The sequence below is a fragment of the Plectropomus leopardus genome, chromosome 15 (genome assembly GCF_008729295.1).
Source record: "Plectropomus leopardus isolate mb chromosome 15, YSFRI_Pleo_2.0, whole genome shotgun sequence".
NCBI classification, from domain to species: domain Eukaryota; kingdom Metazoa; phylum Chordata; class Actinopteri; order Perciformes; family Serranidae; genus Plectropomus; species Plectropomus leopardus.
The window spans coordinates 25,257,665-25,281,398 of record NC_056477.1 but is presented as its reverse complement, the minus strand read 5'-3'; the positions used below and the strand labels follow the sequence as shown (position 1 = coordinate 25,281,398).

General features: G+C 39.0%; 1 protein-coding gene across 1 annotated transcript in view; it reads left to right on the top strand.

Annotated features, from left to right (window-relative positions):
- The window catches only part of LOC121954765 (kinase non-catalytic C-lobe domain-containing protein 1), a 54,826-nt gene that overhangs the window by 4,890 nt on the left and 26,202 nt on the right, over window positions 1-23,734 (top strand). Inside the window, exons 2-11 of the mRNA XM_042502460.1 lie at window positions 2,027-2,225; window positions 8,091-8,149; window positions 13,360-13,506; window positions 15,308-15,425; window positions 15,514-15,653; window positions 16,927-17,562; window positions 18,853-18,967; window positions 19,110-19,181; window positions 21,314-21,375; window positions 21,478-21,636. Of these exons, the coding sequence (XP_042358394.1) occupies window positions 2,027-2,225; window positions 8,091-8,149; window positions 13,360-13,506; window positions 15,308-15,425; window positions 15,514-15,653; window positions 16,927-17,562; window positions 18,853-18,967; window positions 19,110-19,181; window positions 21,314-21,375; window positions 21,478-21,636 (1,707 nt within the window). The remainder of the gene's footprint in view (window positions 1-2,026; window positions 2,226-8,090; window positions 8,150-13,359; window positions 13,507-15,307; window positions 15,426-15,513; window positions 15,654-16,926; window positions 17,563-18,852; window positions 18,968-19,109; window positions 19,182-21,313; window positions 21,376-21,477; window positions 21,637-23,734) is intronic.

Sequence of the window (23,734 nt, the reverse complement as noted above, 5' to 3'; positions counted from 1 at the left end):
TTTAATATCTAGTAGCATGACATAGATACATTTTGGTATTCCAGTGAGCTACAGATGACAGTAATGTGCCACAATAAACAGAAATACACCTCAAATGCAGAAAAGAAGAAGACTGCTTTCTAGTTAACCCGGATTTAAACAATGCTGGATTGAAAAAAAAAAAAAAACTTAAACATGTGCATGCTAATATTTTGCAAGGAAATACATTAAATTTGTTTGTCTGATCACTTTAAATAATCCTGGATGTAAAATCTCCACAGGGCAACTTTAAATAACTGGATTGGCCAAAAACAATCACATTTGGTTGTATTATCTCCCTATCTTTATCTTTGCAAGAAGGCACTCTATATAAACTGCTGTAGGACTGCATCATCACTGTGCTACGTAGCACCCATTTTCACCCAGCATCCACCTGTAGAATCTCCAGGCCCTTAGGTAAAGCTTTATCTTCCTCCAGCGCCCCTCGGTGATGCAGAGAGTGATGAGGTCAGAGCCTTAACGCCAAACTTTAACTTTGCACACTCCATATTTACATTTTAATAAATTGGTTCCACATGAGTCGGCTGACTGGAGAGCAGGGACTGTTTAGACAAATCTTGTGTGGTGGTGCGTTTAGGTGCTCATCGTGTGGAAGGAAAACGTGAATGCTCTGGATTCTGGTCTCTACTGCTGGGCATTAAAATGTATGATGTGCTCTGCAGAGAGTCCCCACCATGTTAAAAGCCCTTTCTGAAGGAGCTGAGTCACTGTAATAAAGTGGGTTGCTCAACTTGACTTGGAAGTTTCTAGTTTCTATGTCGTTATAAGGTACCCAGATAGCGAACACTTTTTAGCCTAATCTGGGCCATTTTTGGCACTCGTGACTAAGATACGGCACTGGCAAGTGTTGTGTGAGCCAGCCGTGGCCCGAATGTTATGAGCCAGGTTATATTAAAGGGCTGAATTGGACTAATAAGAGTTTCTCATTAATATTAACCCTAGATTGTACCAGAGCACTGATAGTTCGATTTCTAACCCATCCATTTATCCGGCGTCAAGAATAGATTTTCTACTTTTGGAGCAGGACCGTTCATTAGCAGCACTATTGGAATATATATACCTCTTGGTTATTAATTGCACCACACTCTCAGAGCTCAGAGCGTACTCCAAGCAACAGATGGAGCAGCAGAGCGTCAGGAGCATTGAAAGTTAAACTTAACCATTCGCTCTGCTGGATTGAAATGTTGGCATTCACTCACAACTGATCGGATCAGATCAGTGGATGAGAGGAGCAGATGGATACAGCTGAACAGATTGATGGATCGATTTTCCAGCCCATCAGTCACAAACTGCTGCATTCACAGACCTGCAAAAACCTAAGAATTTAGCGAGGGGACACAGAATGATATGAAGGGACAGAGATGCTTTTAAATACAAAAAAATGATGGTTTGCTGTTGACCTTGCCCCCACCACGTATTGTCGGCTAGCTCCACACATAAAATATAAGTGGACTTCATTTGTTTAGCGCTTTTTAAATCTTCCAACCACTCAAAGCGCCTTTACACCACATGTCACATTCATCAATTCACACACACACAAACACACACACACAGGTGGCCGAGACTGCTGCTACTCAGTTTATATAATGACACACAGAGACACACAGATGGCGCAGCATCAGGAGCAATTTGGGTTTCAGTATCTTGCCTAAGGATGCTTCGACATGTTGACCAAAGGAGCTGGAATCGAACCACTGATCTTCTGATTATTGGACGATTCGTGCTATCTCTGAGCCACAGCTGACCAAAGCACTGTAATTTTGTGGGAAACACAGATCAGGTTTAAGAAATTCAAGCAACCTAAATCTTTTTCTCTTTTTTAACAGTGCAACATGTTCTTTCTAATGTTTTGCTAATGTATGATCTTTGCCTATAGTTTTTGCTTTTTATATAAAGCACATTAAGTGTATGCCTGTTGTATGAAATGTGCTTTATAAGTAAATTTGACTCGACCTACCAGGACATTCTTTAATGTGTTTGTCCACAGGAGAATGTGTCTCTGGCAGACATCCTGTCTTTGCGGGACAGCTGTCTGTCTGAAGAGGAGGTGTGGGCAGTGTGTGCAGAGTGTGTCCTGGCGTTGCAGAGCATCCGACCCTCCCACCTCTTCCACACCCTGTGTATCACACCGGACACGCTGGCCTTCAACGCCCATGGGAATGTTTGTTTCATGGAGCAGCTCAGTGGTGAGTCTACAGCACAGACACACACTGTCATTTCTATTTTTGGACAATAATAGCACCATTTTCAGGACATTGTTTACCTCTTGATTTGCACCCTTTGCATGAGTTTTGTCTTATCTTAGTCTGTCTAGGTTTGACTTTAGGTTGACCAGTAACAAGTTTTTGTTTTTTTTTTCATATTTTCCAGCACAAATCCTGAATCGTAATCTGAATGTTTAGAAATTAGAACTGAATTGCAGAGTTTAACCCTTTGAAACCTGAGCAAATTGGCTTGATTTCTTTTCAAAACAAGGGAAGAAATCAGTGAGCAACTTAAGACGAAATTACAGAAAAATTGGCAAGTAGCAAGTAGCCATTATAGCAAAGCACTAGAAAATTAACTGGGAAAAAAGGAGAAAATAAAGAAGAAGCAAAAACAAACAAACAAGGAGATGGAAGGAAAGTACTTTAAAAATGATAATAATCCTGTAAAATCATTTTAAATATATAATTATTATAATTATACATGTATTTATTACATATATATTTTTGGACACTTTAATTTTATTCCCCAAAATTTACCTACTTGTTGCAATTTTGTGGAGATTTCTTGCTTAGTTGTTCAATCATATTTTCCCATCTTTTTAAAATCAGAAATCAGAAAAAAGCAGAGAATAAAGCAGGATCAAAGCAGGAGTTTGAAGGTTTACATACTTGTCAAGGCGTCGGAATGCACCACAAGAAAACTGATGTTCATACAGGTTTCAAAGGATTAAATGTGACATTAAGTGTGGTTTCAGCACTGTTTGGCTCAGAGAGAGGGCCCTTTTTCCCCTCAGTGATTTGTTGCCCTGATCTGTACAAGTCTCGGTTTGCAAATTCCTCCTTGAAAATACATTAGCGTCTCACTGTCCGACTTTGCAGAGGTCTGCTCTGATTTGTACGGACAACATCCTTCTCCCTCACAGTTCTTTCCGTGACATCCAATGAAAAACATCCTATCATTCCTCACCGCTTCTCTTTCTCCGTCTTCTGTCTTGTTTTTCTTTCTCTCTGGTAATTCTCCATTTTTCTTTCTCATTCCTTTTCTATCTCAACACTTGTGGCCAGCATTCATCCCATGCTGTGGTGCCAATCACCAAAAAAACTGATAAGCATTGATTGGTGAGGCAGTAGTTAGAGTTGCCGGGGGCGATTGATGTTGTGGTAACAGCTTGGTTCGTCTGTCAGCAGTCAACCTGCACACACACACACACACACACACACCACCAAGTGTTGTGTTCATTTTTTTATCTTCGCTCAAATCTCCAGTCTTCAACACAGAAACTTTGAAGAGTTGTTTTGATGACTCTGTCAGCTAAAATCCTTCGCAGCCTCATTTGTTGTCATGCTTTATTGGATTGTGTTGAGTCCTTCGGCTGTGATTCATCCTGTGGATAGAAAAAGAAGCCGCGGCGCCGACATTACCCTTCTTGTGTTCGCTCTGAACACAGTGCATCTACATCGTTAATCAAAACACAATCCGCTTTACTTGCTGCACCGTCTCACATTCATTCCTTTTAATTGAGCGCTTTGTGTGATTGTGATGAAATTTCAAGCTGACTCACACTCCGCTTGCACACAAACAGGCTCCCCCCTGTACGCCTGTACAATAGAGTGACCTTGAGCGCCGCGGTTATGATTCTCAGTGAGAATCGCTGTTGCCACAACGACTCATCAATAGTGTTCGTTTCAGCTAATTAATTACTGCAGTAATGGCAGGGAGGTGGTTGTTCGTGACTGTGGGTGCCGTGGCGGCGCCGGCGTCAGCAGCCAGACAGAGTAACAAAATGTCCTCTGATGGTTTTCGTACGACGATGACCAAGAAAAGCTGCCAAGGTTAAGCATCGCAAGCTGCTCCATTTCTGATCAAACTGGGCTGTCTGTGCTCAGTGTGAAATCTGATCAGCCCATGTGGAGAGTGTGTAGAATCATCTTGCACTACCTGTTGTGCTAAAACGCTGTAGGCACTCATGACTCACCGAGCTCTCACCATCACCCCCGAGGCAACTGCGTCACTCACAACGGCTGTCCTTTTTTTTTCTTCTATTTTTCAATGCCTATTTCACCGTGTTACAATTCCCCCAGACTACAAAAGGTTCAGATATCTTGTCTTCTTTTTGTATTCCTGTTTGTCCCTTTCCTTTTATCGTTTGTTTGAACTGTCGACCTCTTTGAGAGGACAGGACAGGGGAGGGGAGGAGATGGAACAAGGAGGGGAGGACAGAAGAGTGGAGAGGAATGGAAAGAAAATAGATAAAGCAAGAGGAGATGAAAAAAGCTGAGGAGGGGAGGAAATGAAAGAGGTGAGGAGAGAAGAGGAAAGGAAATAGAATTGGAAGGAGAGAGGTGAGTAAGAAAAAGGTGAGGAGAGAGGAGAGGAATTGAAAAGGAAGGAAAAGTAGAGGGATAGAAAAAGGAACGAGGAGGTGAGATAAGTAAGGGAACAGTGAAAATGAGAAGAGATGCAAAAGAATAATTAGGAAAAGAAGTTAAAATACAGATGAGAGGAAAGGAAAGATAGGGAAATGGGAGAGTGTAAGAAGGGAAAGGAAAGAATAAAGGAGTGTAAGAGAAAGGTGGGGTGCAGAGGAGAGAAGAACGGTTAAGGAAAAGAGTTAAGGAAGAAACAGGATCAATGGGAGGGCAAGGTAATTTAAAGTAGGGAAAAGAGGGGAGAGGGTAAGAACAGATAGAAAACTGGGAGAGAAAAAACAAAGGGAATAGGGAGGAAAGTAAGAGGGGAGAGAGAAATGTGAGGAAAGGGTGATGAAGAGAGGGAAAAATGGATGGGAAAATAATAAGGAAAGAGGCAATGAGGTGAATAGGAAGGAAATAAAAAAGGAAGGATAGGAGATTAAAAAAGGTGAACGAGGAGAGGAGAGGAGAGGAGAGGAGAGGAGAGGAGAGGAGAGGAAAAGAGAAATGGAGATCAGCCTCACTCCAGCTGGGAGGGGATATCATAACTCCAGCAGACAAACCCAGATCTGTCATGACCCACTTTACTCCCCTCTCTCCTTCTCTCCTTCTTCCCCTCCAACTGTGCATACAATCTCTCTCTCTCTTTCTGTCTCCATGTGCATCTCTCCTTCTCTTGTCCTACCTCCAGTGAAGGGAGAGCATGTCTGTGTGGGTGTTTTTCATGTCTCACTGTGTCCTGCTTATAGCCAGTCTGAGCAATTGGAGGAGGAGGAGTTTGTTTGTTCGTTAGTTTTGATCTTTATTTCGATCATGCCAAATAAAATGGGAGAGTAAAAATAAAATATAGAAATAAGAAAAAAAACACCAGAATGCCCATTGGACATATTCAGTAAACAACAGAAGCATTTCATGTCTATATTTATTTTTATTAATTGAACCTATTTTCTTTATTTTTTATTATTTCATTTCCTTTTATTTTTTTATTGTGTTTGTTGACATTTAGCATCCTGCATTATTTGTCCTCCTGTTTAAATTTGATCCTAACTCTACTCTAGTTTCGCCTCGCTTGTGACAAACAAAACAAAGTCACAGTCAAAAGCGGCCTACTTATGTTGTACCCTGTCTTACCATGCCACTTCCCCCCTCTGCTCTACTGTCTCATATCGCTTCAATATGTTTTTTTAAAAAGTGTTTTTAAATTTGTTAAATGTTCTATGTTTTCATATTTGACACTACAGCTGTTCCATAAACGAACACCTTTGACTGTAATGATGACATTTAGCATTGCTCCTTACTTACTCTTTCTTAAACATACAAATTCCTCTCAAATCATCTAAATGTTCTTCCATTTTAAAAACATATTTTGAATACTGTTAGGTGGTAGTAGGTTTGGGCGCATGTCAGCATAAGGTCATATTCTTACTCTCATTTTCCTTATTTTCATTTACAGAAACTAAGACATCCACTGAGTCTCACTGATTTTTTTCTGCATCACGCTTGTGGTCAAAATGGTCTTTTGATAATTATATTAACTCTGTGTCACTTTTTAGTACAGTTTCAATATCTTTATTGTTCACAGAGATGAGGAAGTACAAAGTATCTTTTACTCAACCTTTCCTCTTTCAAAATAAAAGCCCTCTGACAATGTTTCTGTTGACAGAATTCCCTCAGTTGTTGACACAAGGCATTTTATTGTGAAGCATTTAGAAAGCATGTGCTTTTAATTGTGGAAATACATTAGCGCCGCAACAACAAATGCTGCCAATGTGAACACACACTGCTCACACATACAGTGTGTTCAAAACATCCTCAATACAGCCTCTCCAGTATGAAGTTAATAGAAAGGTAAGGGGCCATGTTTTTGACGGTATTTAAAATCACACTGTCGGGACACCCACGCCTTGGTAGTAGCTGATTTTTTAGCTCTGTACATGATTTGAACCGTTTTGAAATCAGAATCAGAATCAGAATCAGAATGCTCTTTATTGTCATTATACAGTGTATAACGAGATTGGAGAGCTTCTCCATTCCTTCAGTGCAAAAGTACAAAAGCTTTTACAGAATTAAGTACAAAATAGGTATAAAAAAAATAGCAATAGGAATAAGAATAAAAAAAAAATAGAAATAAAAATAAAAATAGACTTATACACAGCTATGTACATGGGTGTGGAGGTATAAGTTAAATAATAAATATAAGTAGAGCGACTCGGTGTATTGCACGACATATTGCACAGTATGTGAAGTATATTGCACAGATAGAAATATATTGCACAGGAAATATATTGCACATAGGTAGATAATTAGGGTGTGCACCGGGTGGATTGAGGTAGAGATGTGATGTGCATTGTCTATTGTCTGTTGTGATGTCCGGGGTGGTTATTTGTGAGAGTTCACGGTGGTGATGGCTCTCGGAAAGAAACTGTTTCTCAGTCTGTTTGTCCTTGCCTTGATGCACCTGTAGCGCCTGCCTGAGGGCAACAGGTCAAACAGCTGAGCGCCAGGGTGTGAGCTGTCCTTGATCATGTTATGTGCTCTGCTGAGGCACCGGGTGGTGTATATGTCCTCCAGGGAGGGGAGAGGGCAGCCAATGATCTTCTGGGCTGTTCTGACTGTCCTCCGTAGCCTCTCCCTGTCTGCCTCAGTGCAGCTCCCGTGCCAGGTGGAGATGCAGTAAGTCAGCAGGCTCTCGATGGACGAGCGGTAGAACGCCAGCAGCAGCTTCCTGTCCAGGTTGTTCTTCCTGAGGATTCTCAGGAAGTGTAGTCGCTGCTGAGCCTTCTTGATGACCGCTGTGGTGTTGTCGGTCCAGGAGAGGTCGTCGGAGATCTGGACTCCCAGGAACCTGAATGTGTGGACCCTCTCCACGCATTCACCGTTGATGTAGAGGGGGGGTGGGTCTTTGAGTTTGAGTGCTTTTAATTTGATAAGGAGTGGGTTTGTTGGTTCTCTATAAGTGGTTTTATTTATAGCTCTTATGGCTCTTGGAGATAGGATTTGTGTTTGTTTTACATGTTTTTCCCCACACTTCCACGCAGTAAGTTATGGGAGTATAAAGGGACAGAATAGAAGTCTGATTTAGGAGGAAGAGGAGGTGGTGGAGGAGAAGGAGGATGCCACACTGCTCCTCGGCGGCTGCTTCATCTTCTGATCTGCAGATAGCTCCTGTCTTGTTTGTCAGGGATTATCTCTGACACATGAATTAAGCAAATGAAGGGAAACGGCTGCACTCGCTCACTGGACTGTGATTTGCATCTCATTACAGCGGAGGCTTAGCAAGTAGGTTACAGTACAGAAGTGACATGGCTATACATCACAGTGTTCACATCAAACAACAGCTGCACCGTTTGTTCCCTCTCTGTGACAGAGATGCTGCATGCTTTTCAGACGTGCTTAATGGTGCAGTTAATTGGTACGCTTTCATCCTTGCAGATGATCCGGAAGGTTCCTTTGTGCCTCCTGAATTCGACAACACGGGCAGCACGTTCGAGGTGAGAGATGCCAAATCTTCTTCAAGATTTTATTCTGGTCACAGTTGCACACAGTAAACCCCTGGGAGTTTCTCAGTACACAGCGCACTCACGGGCACCTTGGTGATGTTTGCTGAGGGAGGAGACAGTCTTTCCTCACCTAAAATCCCCCCACATAAACCAGCAATCATTCAGCTACAAGCTCACCTCTGTCACCTCTATCTGACAATGTGAAATAGGGAGGAAGCACAACTCTAACATGCATGGTTTATGCTTGTGACAGTATTCTCTTCCACCTTCTTGTAGGTAAAACATAAATAAATAAATACGGAGTTGGGGTAGAGAGGATATTTGGAGAAAAGGCTCATCATTTCTGAGATTAAAGTGGCCAATGCAAAAATAAAAAGGCTGGATATTTTCTTAGGTGATGGATTTACGAGAAAAAAAGTCAAGTCAAATTGGCAGAGAGTTGGGTGAAGTAGTGGAGATATATATATATATATATATATATATAATATATATATATATATATATATATATATATATAAAGGGGTTATATTCCAAGAAAGAACTCAGAATTCCCGAGATTAAAGTTATAAATTTAAAAGAAAAAAAACCCTTGGATTTTCTTTCAGATTAAAGTGATCAATTAAAAGTCAGAACTGTACTGCCCAAAGGTCAGGTGATTTAAGCTGCATTTATACTATCTCTTCAAGTGGGAAAATCACGCTGTTATGCTGCCTCACTGTTCTGTAAAAAAAGTTCTACTGCGGAAAAGGGGAACGGAGTGGTTTCGCCTCTGAGCCGGAAACGGATGTAGTAGCAGTGTCAAAACAAGGTCTGTGTAAAATGTAAAGGCGAAAACACATGACCATGGCTGGGGAGGTGGGATGTTTCGATTACATTTTATGTTGGCTTTCAGCAATTAGCGGCTAATTCAAAGAGGAACATCAGTTGATAATGTCCACATCTAGGGAAACTATGAGGTGCGGGAAATCAGCTGCCATGTAACAGAGAAGGTAAATGGTTGTTATGCCATTGTGATCGTTTTGAAAGCACTGCAGACACATATGTTACATTAGAGACTGACGCTGTCCTTATTGCATGTCACGTTCATCACATCTCTTTTGATTGTGGGATGCCGTGATGTAGTGTATAATTGCACACTGGAGTAGAATTATGCCGCAGTTGTTTGGTTCTGGTGTAAAAATGCAAGGCAGTGTGAAGAAGGGACTTAAGCGCAATCTTTGTGTAAAAGCAGCTTCATGCAGGGAGGAAGTTGTGATGGATAAATGGGTCAAACACAGGACGTTCACCAAGGAGACGGGGTTGTGTCCTATGTAAGTCATTGGATGGATTTCTGTCACAGATTTGCACAAAATTTAAACGATATTTTGGAATTTCTATAGTACACAATTGCGAGATGAATGTGTTTCCACTGAGTGATGTTACGCACTTCTCCTCAATAACATTCGAAGAAGCATGGCAATGGATGTTCAAAACATTAGCAGGTTTATTTCAGTTGCAACCACTGCTGATTATTTCCAATTAAAGGTGACCTAGCCGTGTTATGCGAATGATAATGGAGCGACTCTTTTTTTTTAAAATTGATGCGTTTCCATTAGGCGTATTTTATATTTGCAATTTCAATTTGTGCAATTTAAGGGTTAATGGAAACCTGCTTATTGTTGGCTTAATATTTTTTAGACTTAGCTGACTTGTTACTATCAGTTTTTAGGACGTATAAAGCTACTAAATGCACACTGTACACATAAAATTTTGCAGAGTAGCTCTTTAGCACAAATTTGTAGGATATCATGTGAACCGTTGTCTGAAGATACCTTGCATAGCTGAATTGGCCCATTTGTGTTAACATCATATTTCAAAGTTGCTATTCTAGTGTGTCAAGGAAGGATGTCCAGCTGATGGCAGCCAGGTAATGGCACGTATATTTTGGAACTTTGAATCTTAATTGGGTTGCCTTGTTTGGACGCTTTATTAAAACAACAGTGAAAGTCCTGTAGTTGGCCCAGTTTGTGTACACAGTGTACATTCAGCAGCTTTATACTTTCTAAAAACTGACAATAATAAGTTACTTAGTCTCAAAATAATAAGCCAATGTCAGCTCACAAAGGACACAAATCCAGGTGTCCTTGGTGAAAGCCATGTGCTTGATTCATTCATCCAACTTCCTCCTGACTTTCCTGTATCTTTTCCCTTTAATGTACAAGTTTAATGTCAGAGAATATCCAAGTACCACCCCCCTTCAGTTGGCACTACATGGACTATTCCATGATGCGCATCACCGTGCTGCGCAGCGCTTATGCGGAAATGATTCCAGCGCGCTAAGAATCAATTCATGTAAACACAACACGGACAGAGAGACTAGTCGAGATAAACCATGAAGCGTAGCTACGAGAGCGGTTCACATAAAAGGAAGAAAAAGGAGAAAAAAACAGGAGTTCTTAACAAACCTGCCAAAGGTATCTATCTTTTTCAAAGCAGTGCGCTGAAGCTGTATCGCCCAGTATTCACGTCTTCAGCTGCTCTCAAACTGTCGTAGCATGTAAATACACATAACTTGATGTCCGTGGTAAGAGCATAGGTGTGTCTTTGTGAAACTTTAATATTTCTTGAGACCCAATTTTCACGTGTTTGCGATTTATAGTTTCATCAGGCATGACATTTACGCAGTTATGGACAATACAATGGTTCCCGTTGTTTGTATGTGTTTAATATGTCTAAAATCTTGTTTACATTTGCATAAATTAGAAATAAAGGTAATATCTGCTATTATCCTTATGTGTCTGCATTATATTACCTGCTCTGTGCCGGAGATTATAACCACTCCAGTTCTTTTTATTTTCTTTTACCTGTTGACATACCTTTGAAGAGCCAATACAACACATTCTGCCTCAAAATGGCTTGATTTCCATTCATAGTGATATATTTGACAGATTATAGCTCACCCAGTCCTTTCTTACCTGTGTTAATACCTTTAAAGGGCCAATGTAACAAATAAAATGCAATTTTCAACTTGCCAAAGTGACTGCAGCTGCTATCTTATTACTGGAAGGTTGTTTCTGCCTAAAAATGACTCGATTTAATTCTTGGGGGTTGTATTTGACTAATTGTAATCACTCCAGTCACTTTTACCTGTGTAAATGCCTTTAAAGGGCCACTGCAATTTTCAACTTGCTCCAAAGTGATTGCAGCTGCTATATCACCACTGAAAGGTTGTTTCTGCCTCAAAATGACTAGATGTAATTTTGGGGGGCTTTATTTGACTAATTGTAATCACTTCAGTCCCAATTACCAGTGCAACTACCTTTAAAGGGCCAATGCAAAGCATGACGTGCAGTTTCTTACTTGCCAAAAAGTGATTGCAGCTGCTAACTTGTCACTGAAAAGTTGTTTCTGCCTCATACTCACTGGATTTCATTTATAGTGAATATATTTGAAAGACTGTAGCTCACCATTCCCTTTTAACTGTTTAAATACCCTTAAAAGACAAATGTAACAAGTATAATGCAATTTTCAACTTTCCAAAAAGTGATTGCAGCTGCTATCTTGTTACTGAAAGGTTGATTCTGCCTTCTGTTATCATTCCAGTCATTTTTACCTGACTCAGTGCCTTAAAAGGGCCAATGCAATGCATACAATCATCAAACCTGTATTGACATACATTTTTTATGCTGCATTCACACGACTTTCACAAGCTGTTTGACAACTTTAACCATTAGCAAACTGGTTTGATTTCTTTAAAAAAAAATGGGGAGAAAAGGCAATGACCAACGTGGCAAAAAATGTCCCACAGATTACAAGAAATGAGTAAAAGAGGACAAGAAAATTATCACAAAAAAAATTAAAAGGATGGTAGAATTATCAGAAAATATCAAAATAATAGGGAAAAATATCCAGTTAACTATCTACATGCATACATATACAGTATGTACACACACACACACACATACATATATATATATATATATATACAGACACATATACATACACACACACATATATATACTTTTTATTTTCAGCACTTTCTTTTATGTCTTTTTCTCTCTTTTTTTTGCCTATTTTGGCTTATTTTTAGGTGATTTTCTTGTAACTTCATTGCTATTTTTTTGCGGTTTTTCGGGACCATGTCTTCTTAAGTTCCTCATTGCCTTCTCTCATGTTATTGAAAGAAATCAAACTAATTTGCCCACGTTTTTTAGGGGGTTGAACTTGAACTTCATTAGTGGGCAGTGTATAGATATGGATCATATGTCAGAATATACCTGCAGCTTCATACATGATGCGTCTGTGTATATATATCGTCTTTACTGCTTTATGCTTCCATTCTGTCCTTATTGTTGAAGTATGCATTATTCTCAATGACTTTTGCAGGTTTATGAATGTCCAAATACATTGCTTATGCTCTTTCAGTTTAACTGAACTGACCTCTGTAACCTTTACATCCATCTTTAGAAACATCCTTTAACATCTGTGTCTGCTGCCCTATAAGTCTTTTTGCTGCCTCTGATTCGACTGGATTCCAAAGCTATTGGCTTCCTCTGTGGAAAAAAATGCAGCATAAAATGTGAAGCTCACACACTCCCATTGACTGCTGTCACTGTTCTCACATAACATGAATAAATTTACACTAGACTTACATAACCGAATTTCAAAATAAATTCTAGTTTTGCTGTCTGTCAAAATACACAAAATGTCTAACAAAAATGAACCCCTTCTCCTTCACTTCTCTCTTGTTTTTCTAAAGTGTGTTTTTCCAGAGGGGGATATTACTCACTGCCAAAGTAATAGCGTAAGCAAAACAAGAGTTAAGACCTTCAGCTGAGTATTTACGTGACTATTTTGGTGACCCACACTGGGATCCGCCTTGCATGTGTTTACCACATAAATACGGGTGCAGTCCACTTCAGTTGTTGGGAGGGATCATTACGTCTGATGTGAACTCAGAAGCACCTGGTTCAAATCTGCTGCTGTCGTCCAGCTGACCATAATACCCACTGTCAGGGTAGCAAAGCAAAACAAAAGCCCTGTCATAAATATCTACAATGCATTACAATTACTGCCCAGAATGGTAAGAAGATCCTGTGTTTTCTTAACCTTTGCTGTAGTCATTCACAGATTCAGATTTCTGGACTTACTGTAAATTCACAGCTGCAGCTGGCTCCTGATGATGATGATAGTGTTTTCTCCTCTTTTATCCCCGGCTTCAGGGCCATGTTTACTCTCTGGGCTCCACGCTCTCTGCTGCACTGAACTTTGTCATCGAGCCAGAGCTGGAGGCGGAGCTGGGAGAAGAGATCCAGAGGCTGTTGGAGCAGATGCAGGAGGAGAAGCCTGAGGACAGACCGCTCCTGCAGGTATAAACACTCTGCTGACTCGTCTTTATTGCTAGAATGATTCATAGAAAGGTGTGAAAATGGTGGAATGTTTACAGATCTCACTAGAGCAAATACGTTGTCATGGCATCCAGATTTAAAAAGAGGTAAAGTGTCTTAATAAAGGCATTGGAAGCGCTCAGTAATTTGCTGAATTAGTTTTATTTTAAATACATATGCCAAATTAGTGGGATTGTGTGATTTGCTTTATATTCAGTGATTAAAAAAATAGAAATGTTGAAGTAAAATCAAAAAGTAGGGATTAGAAAATTAAGAACATTTTAATGTGATCAGTTAGTATTAGTGATTATTGCAGGTTCAATTCATTCTCAACTGCTTTTACATAAGATATATATACGATACCCATAAAAACACAAGCATAAAGCTACAGAGTGATCCTGACTGGAGGAGATGGATAATGATTGCACAGCAGCATGAGTCAGTGTTTGGGCAGCCCTGATAATGTCCTCACACAACAAGATCATAGAATATATCCCCGTGCAGTACAGCATGTTTACAGTGATTATGACTGTAGCATTAATTTAGTTCTATTTTTCTCTCATGACCATTAGATGAACTACAATAATTGACACTGCATACAGTGAGTCAGTGCTCCTGAGCAGCACCAAGTGGCAGTGTTGTGTCAGTGCAAAGCACACAGTGTAAATGTACTACAGGCATCAGTCCCAGTCAGACAAAAACACAAAATAAAAGTAAAATTTTTGCTAAACTTTTTAATGGTGACCTGACTACTACTACTACTACCACCACCACCACCATTACTACTACTGCTACCACTACTACTATTACTATTACTACTACTAATGATAATAATAATAATCATAATAATATTCGTATTATTATGGTTTGGCTCATAATCTTATACATAATTTATCTCAGATGTACACTTGATAAGTATGTTACATATTTCTTAGAGTGCTCACGCATGTTATGCCCACCATACACTTTTAAAAGTCTAAAGCTGAACAGTCAGTCAGTCATTTTCTGTAACCGCTTGTCCTCGTAAGGGTCGTGGGGGGGGCTGGAGCCAAGGCGGGGTACACCCTGGACAGTTCGCCAGACCATCGCAGGGCTGACACATATAGACAAACAACCACTAAGGCAATTTAGAGTCACCAATTAACCTGAGCTGCATGTCTGCATGAGGAAGCTGGAGACCCCGGAGAGAACCCACGCAGATACGGGGAGAACATGCAAACTCCGCACCCACTGGACCGAACCCCAACTGGGATTTGAATCAGAGACCCTCTCGCTGTGAGGCAACAGTGCTAACCACAAAGCCACCGTGCCGCCCCTCTAAAGCTGGACAATTCAATAAAATAAAAAAAAACAAAAACATATCCACTAAAAAAACCCAAATGAAAAAAAAATAAAGCCAACTACCTTTACTGTAGACATCGTGCAAGTGTATTATTCTTTCAATAGAACATTGCAATACTATACCATAATAACATAATACAGAACAATGAAGTAATGCACTGGAACATTTTTGACAAAAAATAGGTGAATAATCTAGGGAACCTCTATAATGCAGTACAATAATATATAATAAAACGAGTGACGAAAACAGCTTTTCAAATGTACAATCAGAATCACTCATTCCAAGTTATAAGACACTTAACGGACAACTTTGCACACAATATGCATCCTATACAAATGTTTTTCCTCTTTTTCTTCTCAAGACAAGACCAGTTTCTTTATAGGTAGAGCATAATCATTATTTCTTGAAAATCGGAAACCTCTAAGTTTTGTTGTCCCTCAGGACATCCTGTCTGTGGCTGAAGCCAGGCTTTCTCACACCTCCTGTGCAGCTGTGTGCCGGAAACTGTCTTCTGTTGGGCGACGAGTGCTCTCAATTGAATCAGTATCAACCTTCCAAGGTCATTTTTTCCCCTCAATTGACACATCACTGTTTGGTGTCTGCTGTTGTCTCTCCTGGTACTAATTGCTCTCTTTGTGTACCCACAGATGGACAGGAAGGCTCTTGGGAGGCAAGATGGCAGCATCCCAAACCCAGATGTCTGCTTAAAAGACTTAGCTCGGAAGATAATGCCAAAGACCTGTGTGTTGACACTTCTGTTAAAGCTAATGGTCTGTCCAGGCAGCAGGTACGCGACAGTCTGAGGCTGTAAACATTTGTTTATAGCTTCAGACTTACACTTGTTATGTTTGCATTTTAAAGCTGTGAAAAATGTACAAATTAAGAGCAAAGAAGCCTCTTAATATTAGATGTCATAGTAGTGGATGCCAGTGTGATAATAGGATTTAACCCTTTGAAATCTGGTTTGACATCAGTTTTCTTATGCTGCATTCAGATGCCTTTTACAAGCTGTTTAACCCTTTGAAACCTAAGCAGATTGCTTTGATTTCTTCAGAAAACATGGGGGAAAAGGCAGTAAGCAGTTTAGCAAGAAATGTCCCACAAATTGCAATAAATGTGTCTATATATATATGCATATATGTGTGTGTGTGTATGTAAGACATGCGAAGACATACAAAAAAAGTCTCTTGGAACCTTACCCTAAACCCAACAGGAAGTCAGCTGTTTTGAATTTAAAGTCCGGGTAAAGTGAATTCAAAGATTTGTTTCAAAACACATTATAGATTATGGAAACTGATTGTTGAAGACATGTTACAAAGATCCTTTACCATATAGTACTGAATTGTGGAGTTAAACGGTTGGACTGTTTTTTCACCATTTTCCTGTTTTAAGATTTTTTTAGGCGGGCCTAAAACCGTTGCTCGATGATGCACTAGAGCTATACTCAACATAACCCCGCCCCTGACAATGCAGCAGTATAAAAATGAGAAGCATCGTAAGCATGGTCCTGTGATTGGGCGTGGCCTCCGCTGTTTTTGGTCATTCAAATATGGTCAGATGTTTAATCTTTCATCTTTCTGTGATGTGACAAACTCAGAACACATTTACAGGAGTCATGCTTCAACAAACTCCTTCTAGAAATTTCATCTGAATGACTTCAATTTTTTTTTGTGTGACAGCCAAATACCTTTGACATTAAAGGTTGTTAAAAACTTGAGATTTAGTGACACTGTGTGACTGTGGCTGGGCATCAAATTTCTTTTCCAGGAAGTGATTTGTAACTCACTTGTAGATGTTGAGTCCCACCCTGAAAACATGTACATGCCATTATTTTTTCATAGTCATAGCGCCAACTACTGGCAACAGGAAATGACATGTTTTAGACCTTGTTGATACCTTCTAGTAAATATTTTGAATTTTTATTGAATGGCATTGCCATGGTAACACATTATTTGACACAAAATAGGAAGTTGTTGTAGCTTGTGTATAGATTTTGCACGTTTCATTATAGAGTGTAGGGCCTTTAATTGGGATTATTTCTTTGTTCATTTAATGTGCAGGTGTGCGGGGGCTGGGACTCCTCTCTCTGGGCGGAGGATATGGACAGCGGTGAAGGAGACGGCATGATCTTGGCAGACGAGTTGGACTGCAGGTCCCACAACAGCTCTCCAGTGAGGAGGAGAGCCCAGCAGAGGCTGAACAGAGTGAGGGGAGCTCTGAACCGATCCTGCTCCGTCCCAGACTCCAACAACCCCCCCTGTCTTTCCCCTCAAACTCACGGTGATATCAGCGTACCTATATCGGACCTGACTGAGATCGGAGCAGACGAACACTTGAACTGCACGTCTGTGTGGAGTAACAGACTTCAGAGACTCAACCGAGGCAAGTCCTGCGAGTCTTACCCACACAGTAGCTCTGAGGATTGCGGGAACTCAGTTTTGGACAACCAAATGTCACGATCAGATGAGGATACAGCCGAGACATTATGCAGCGGAGACACAAAGATTGAAGGGTGCCATGAATGTGAATCCAAGGATTGCACCCAGGATTCTGCATCTTCCTGTGCTTCCTGTCAGGAGCTGGACATGGAACAGGACTCTTCTGAAGACCAGAGCTCACTGACCCGCGGCCTCTACATCCCGAATAACTACATGACCAAAAGCATGCTGTGCCTCAACGAAGAATCTCAGGATGAGGTTAGATGAAGCCAGATGGCTCTCAAATCTCTGTCTTTGCAGTTGCAGCTCAGATTGTTTCTTGCAGTAATGCCTGCTGCTGTCATGGAGATCCACTAAAGAGAGTAGCTGTGAGAAAAAAAGATAAAAACATGGAAGTTTCTTGTAGTGGGTGTGGATCTGTTTAAAAATGGAGACAGTTGGAAATGCGAAATGCGTGGGTGGTAACTTGAAAAGAAGCTGAGTTTAGATGTTAGAACAACACAATAATCTTAAGTCGAGGTTCATATTCACCAGCAATCTTAATCATCAAGTGGAGTTTGCTTAGTTGGCACTGAGTCTTTGCTTTGTCATCATGTGACCTAAAAGCATGTGATAACAGATGGTTGATGGTGGGGAAAGCGAGTAAGTGGAACACGTTAAGATTAAAATAAATGGTTTGAGATTTTTCAAGTGGTGTTGCATCAGGTACCATAGTCAGTGTATGAGGTATTCAGTCAGCGCACCCACAGTTTGGAGAAACAGGTGGGAGTACCTATGTGGACGTCAAGCAATCTGCTGTGCTGTTCATTGATGTGATCACTGTTTTTCTCACTGGAGTCTGGCTTTGAACGATGTAAAGGCTTTATTTCCTTTTAAAAATAAGTATCTAATGGTAAGGTAAAACAGCAATAATACTATAAATATAGCATACACTTACACATTGAATTGTTTGAGTGGCTAAAAATATATATTTTGTTGCTGACACCTCCACAGCAGTAGCCCCCGTGTCGTTACTCAAGCCTGCTTCTCCAAACTGAGGGCATGCCAACTGACATCTGCTGAACGTAATACACTGACTCTGGATGAGTACCTCATACAACCACTCTTCAAAAAACTGAACTATCCATTTAGGTTTAGTCTTGTATTCCCACTTTGTCTACTTTTATTTCCTACTATTTCCAAAATTCTTAAATGAGCACTTTGATTCTTGAACACCAGTGAGCTAATTAGCTTGCTGACTATATTGCCAAGCAATTTTTTTGGGGGATAAAAATAAGTTTGTGTTGAGACATGTTGAGGTCTCCTCAGCTTTTTTAATTTACAAAAAGGAGCTATGCCCATTAAAATCAGTAGATATAGTCTGTCTTTAAAGCCTGTAATGAAAGCTCCATGAGAGAAATCACTTGTGAAGGCTGGAACATTCAGAAACACATTGGGAGAAAGTCAAGTTTGGGATTACTTCAGTTTGAGTTAATGAGGCCTTCTGAGGGATCAGCTCAGTAACTTATTCCTTTTTTATATTCAGTTTGGTCTTTATTTTCTCTGCAGTGGATCTCTCTGAGAGAGTTACTGACACGGTGTGGACGGAGGCTGACAGTTAATGAGCTATGGGCTCTGTGTTACACCTGCCTGTCCTCGCTGCAGACCTACATTGACTTTCCAGGTGAACTGAACCTTCTTCATGCATGAAACCAGTATTTAATACTGATTGCTCCAGGACAGTTTAGGTCCCAACATGTATTATGTAAGAGCACACATTACCTACATTTTTTTTCTGTGCAGCTGATTTCTCTCCCTTCCTTTAGGGTATCTCTGCCTGGACACGCTGCACGTGGGCTGCGAGGGGGAAGTACTTTTCCTGAAACCTAAAAACATTGGTAGGTTTAGTGCTATGCTGCAGTCTGATGTGCTCCTGCAAAGCAGCCTAATGATATGCCTTTTTTATATTTTGTTGTTTACTTGCAGAATAAACGTTAAAAATGCATTCTTAATCCACACTGTTAATTGTTTACAGGATTTTGCAGAATGCAACTAAAATATTTCAAAATGGATAACTGTAAAAATGATACAGTAACTAACTGTGAAAGTAATGCAACTAGTAGCCAGTAATTTTTTTGTGAAATTATACAGTATCGTTGTGAAAAACTCTTTAAATAGTCATAGCATCTTCATATCTATATAACTGTTTCATTATTACAGTTATTTATTGTGAAATAGTAAAGTTACATCCTGTAAAATCCTGGAGATAATCATAGTATCTTCATATCTATATAATTATATATTTTTACAGTAATTTATTGTGAAAAAATACAGTTACATGCTGTAAAACTGTTGACTTATTCATAGCATCTTCATATCTGTATACTATCAGTTCTATAGTAATCTATTGTGAAGTAGTAAAGTTTCATCCTGGAAAACCCTTGAAATATTGATAGCATCTTCATTATATATAATATATAAAATATAAATAAATAATAATGATATATATATATATATATAAATATAATAAATATATATATAAATACAGATGCTTCATATTTCCAGGTTTTCCAGGATGAAACATTACACTTCACAAAAGATTACTATAGAACTGATAGTATACATAGATATGAAGAAATGCGATGAATATGTCCACAGTTTTACAGCATGTAACTGTATTTTTGCAAATAAAATACTGTAAAAATATATAATAATATAAATATGAATATACTAGATTATATCCAGATTTTACAGATGTAAACTTTAACTATTTCACAATAAATTAACTGAATAATGAAACAGTTATATATATATGAATGAAGCTTAAGACTAATTAAAGAGTTTTTCACAACGATACTGTAATAATTTCACAAAAAAATTACTGCTACTATATGCATACATTCACAGTTAGTTACTGTAACATATACAGTTATCCATTTTGAAATATTTTAGTTTGCATCTGCAAAATCCGTAACAATTTAACAGTGTGGATTAAGAATGCATTTTTAAACGTTATATTCTGCAAGTAAACAACCAAATAAAAAAAAGTGCATATCAGTATCTGCATTGCAGTCTGATGTCTCCTGCAAAGCAGCTAAGAAATATGCTTTTTAATTTGTTGTTTACTTGCAGAATAAACGTTAAAAATGCATTCTTAATCCACACTGTAATTGTTTACAGGATATTGCAGAATGCAACTAAAATATTTCAAAATGGATAATCTGTAAAAATTACTTACAGTAACTAACTGTGAAAGTAATGCAAACTAGAAGCCAGTAAATTTTTTTGTGAATTATAACAGTATCGTTTGAAAATACTCTTTAAATAGCCACAGCATCTTCATATCTATATAACTTTTTCATTATTACAGGTTATTTATTGTGAAATAGTAAAGTTACATCCTGTAAAATCCTGGAGATAATCATAGTATCTTCATATCTATATAATTATATATTTTTACAGTAATTTATTGTGAAAAAATACAGTTACATGCTGTAAAACTGTTGACTTATTCATAGCATCTTCATATCTGTATACTATCAGTTCTATAGTAATCTATTGTGAAGTAGTAAAGTTTCATCCTGGAAAACCCCTTGAAATATTGATAGCATCTTCATATATATATATATATATATATATATATATATATATATATATATATATATATATATATATATATATATATATATATATATATATATATATATATATATATATATATATATAAAACCAACCTTTTTTTTTTTTTAAAGTAATTTATGGTGAAATATTAAAGGTGCATCCTATAAACTCCTGGAAATAGTCACAGCATCTTTGTTAACTGTTAACAATTTCCAGAATTTTACAGGATGTAACTAATATTTCACAATAATTTTCTGTTAAAATGATACAGTAACTCATCATGAAAAAATGCAGTAGCCTGTAATTTATTGTAAATGTATGGTCAAACATTTTACAGTACGAATATATGCGGCAGCAGTGTCTGGAGGCTTTTGTTGACTTCAGAAACTGACTTTGAGTGTTCTTTTAGGATCCCGTGATGAATTTTTTCTTGCTCCTGAATATCAAGAACATGGAATTGTGACTGAGAAGGTTTGTCTGTCTGCCTTTTCATACTTTCAAAAGTAACTTTGACCAATATCTTGCTTTGGCTTTAGATGTATTACTCTTCTAATCTCCTCTTTCCTGGCTCAGGTTTGTGTTTATGGGGTTGCTGCTATTCTCTGGGCGACAGCCAAGTTCAGTTTAGCACCTAATCAAAAACTGGCAATGCCTCGCAAACTGAAGAGACTGCTCCTGGAGATGGCAAAGAGGACGCCCATTGAGAGGCCTTCTATCGTCATGGCTAAAAAGGTATTCATCTTTTTGTTTTATCAATCTCTTAACAAGAACAAATCGTTCCTTCAACTTGATTATTTGTGTTTTTTTCAGACAAATGTTTGGCAAGGCTCTCTGCCTGACACTGGCAGACTAGAAAGCTTGTGTTTTATAAGTAGCTGGCTGTTATCCAGTTTTCTTCTTTTACTGGGAACAAGCAACTACTTTTTTCAAACTCCTACTGCTTTGGCATGAAATTGATCTTGTGTCTACCATTACAGTGTTTTGCCTGTCCCACTAGTTTTCTGATTCCAGTCCTCTGACTGAACTCTCCAACTTCATCCGCCCTGACTAACAGTATTTCTACTGGCATCAAAGCAGGCCTGATGAAATTTACTAAAATAAAAGAATTTTACAAGCAAATTACGAAAGACAGTTTTACTTCAAGAATGGCTTTGATTAATATATGTACTTTTGGTTTTATTATTATAATATAAACTTGGTTGTGTGTTTTGAACTGTTTGAGAACAAACAGACTGACAGCTTAAACAGAAGCCTCTCCTCCAAGTTATGTTTCATACTCAAACAGCACTGAGGGAACCGCTGATATTTACACAGGGAAGCTGAAGTCGAGAGATATTGACTTGAGGTTTTAGTTGTTTTGAGTGTTCAGATGCATTACCAGACTTCCTACAGTTACATTTTACAGTCTCTCTCTTGTCTGAGTCAGATCACTAGTTCACTAGTTCGGAACAACCCTTTGTCTTACCACTGTAGTGACGCAGCTCCAGGAATGGCAATACTGGTCCCTGGTCCAGTCAGTTGGTTCACCGTTTTGGTAATGCAACTTACGGTGGACGCTGGAGGGCAAAGCACAACAGTGATTCAAAGAACACAACTAAACATCACATTCTGTGCATAAATCAGGATATTAAAATTAATTTGATGCAACAATCAAAAGTCACAACTTCAGTAATGGCTGCAAATGTGCTGATTTATTTCAAGTGTCTGCAAAAACATACTCAAGGGATCGCCAGCTGGTGGCCCATGTGCCATATCCAGCACGCCACAGCTTTCCATCTGACCCCCCAAATATAAATTGATTCAGACAGTATGTGGAGGAATAAATTGGATTACCCTATTTAGAATATCTAGTGTTTTTCTTCCTCCTTTGATTTAACCAACCACACATGCATTTGAGCTGCAGGTACTAAGGGCATTATAAATCCATCTGACAGCTTATTGTTAGCAGTGGTGAGTTTCAAAATATCAAAATATCAAATGTTAAAAAGAGCAAAGCAGCGTCCTGCAGCTATTAACTAACATCTCACAGAAACATTAAAGCATTCTCTCTGTCACACACACACACACACACACACACACACACACACACACACACACTCTCATACACTCTATCTATTTTTTTCTGAAAATCTGGCCCCCACAGTGTCTGCTTAGAAAAATGTTGGCTCCTGAACAGATCTATTTGATGATCACTGTCATACTCCAATACTCATATCATCTAAAATCCAGCAGGGGGTGCTGCAGCACCCTCAGCGCCACACTTCAGGTGGTGACGCTCGGCTGCCTCTGGGTCCTTTATGGCTCCTGCCACCAGCCTCCAAACGCCGTTGCTGCACCACAGTAATGTGTTGCAAGGGAACTAGTTTGCAGGAAATCCAAAGGAAAATAAAAATACTTCCATTTGTTGTAGACTGACAAATAGTCCATCTAATCAGCAATGAGGAATCATTGTCCAACATACAGCACACTACTCCGGTTTGAGTCTCACTGAATGCCATTGTGTTCTCTCTTTTAGTGCTTTGTTTTGCAAATTGCTGTTGTGATTTGTGTTTTGCTGATGTGCTTTCCCCTTCAGGGGTTAGTGTAGCAACTATAGAGGTTACCTTCATTGGCTTTTAGTGATATTTCCCAAAAGCTATTAGATGGATTGCAATAAAATGCTTCTTACTAGCTGCCCAAGTATTATTTTTTTCTCAACATCTATAAGATACATTATTACAATTTTTTTGTGCAGCATTTGTGGTGCCCATAAAGTGAATCCCGCTGACTTTGATCAGCAGGTCAAAGTTGTAATGTCTCCAATACTTTGTTTAATGACCAAATACCTGTA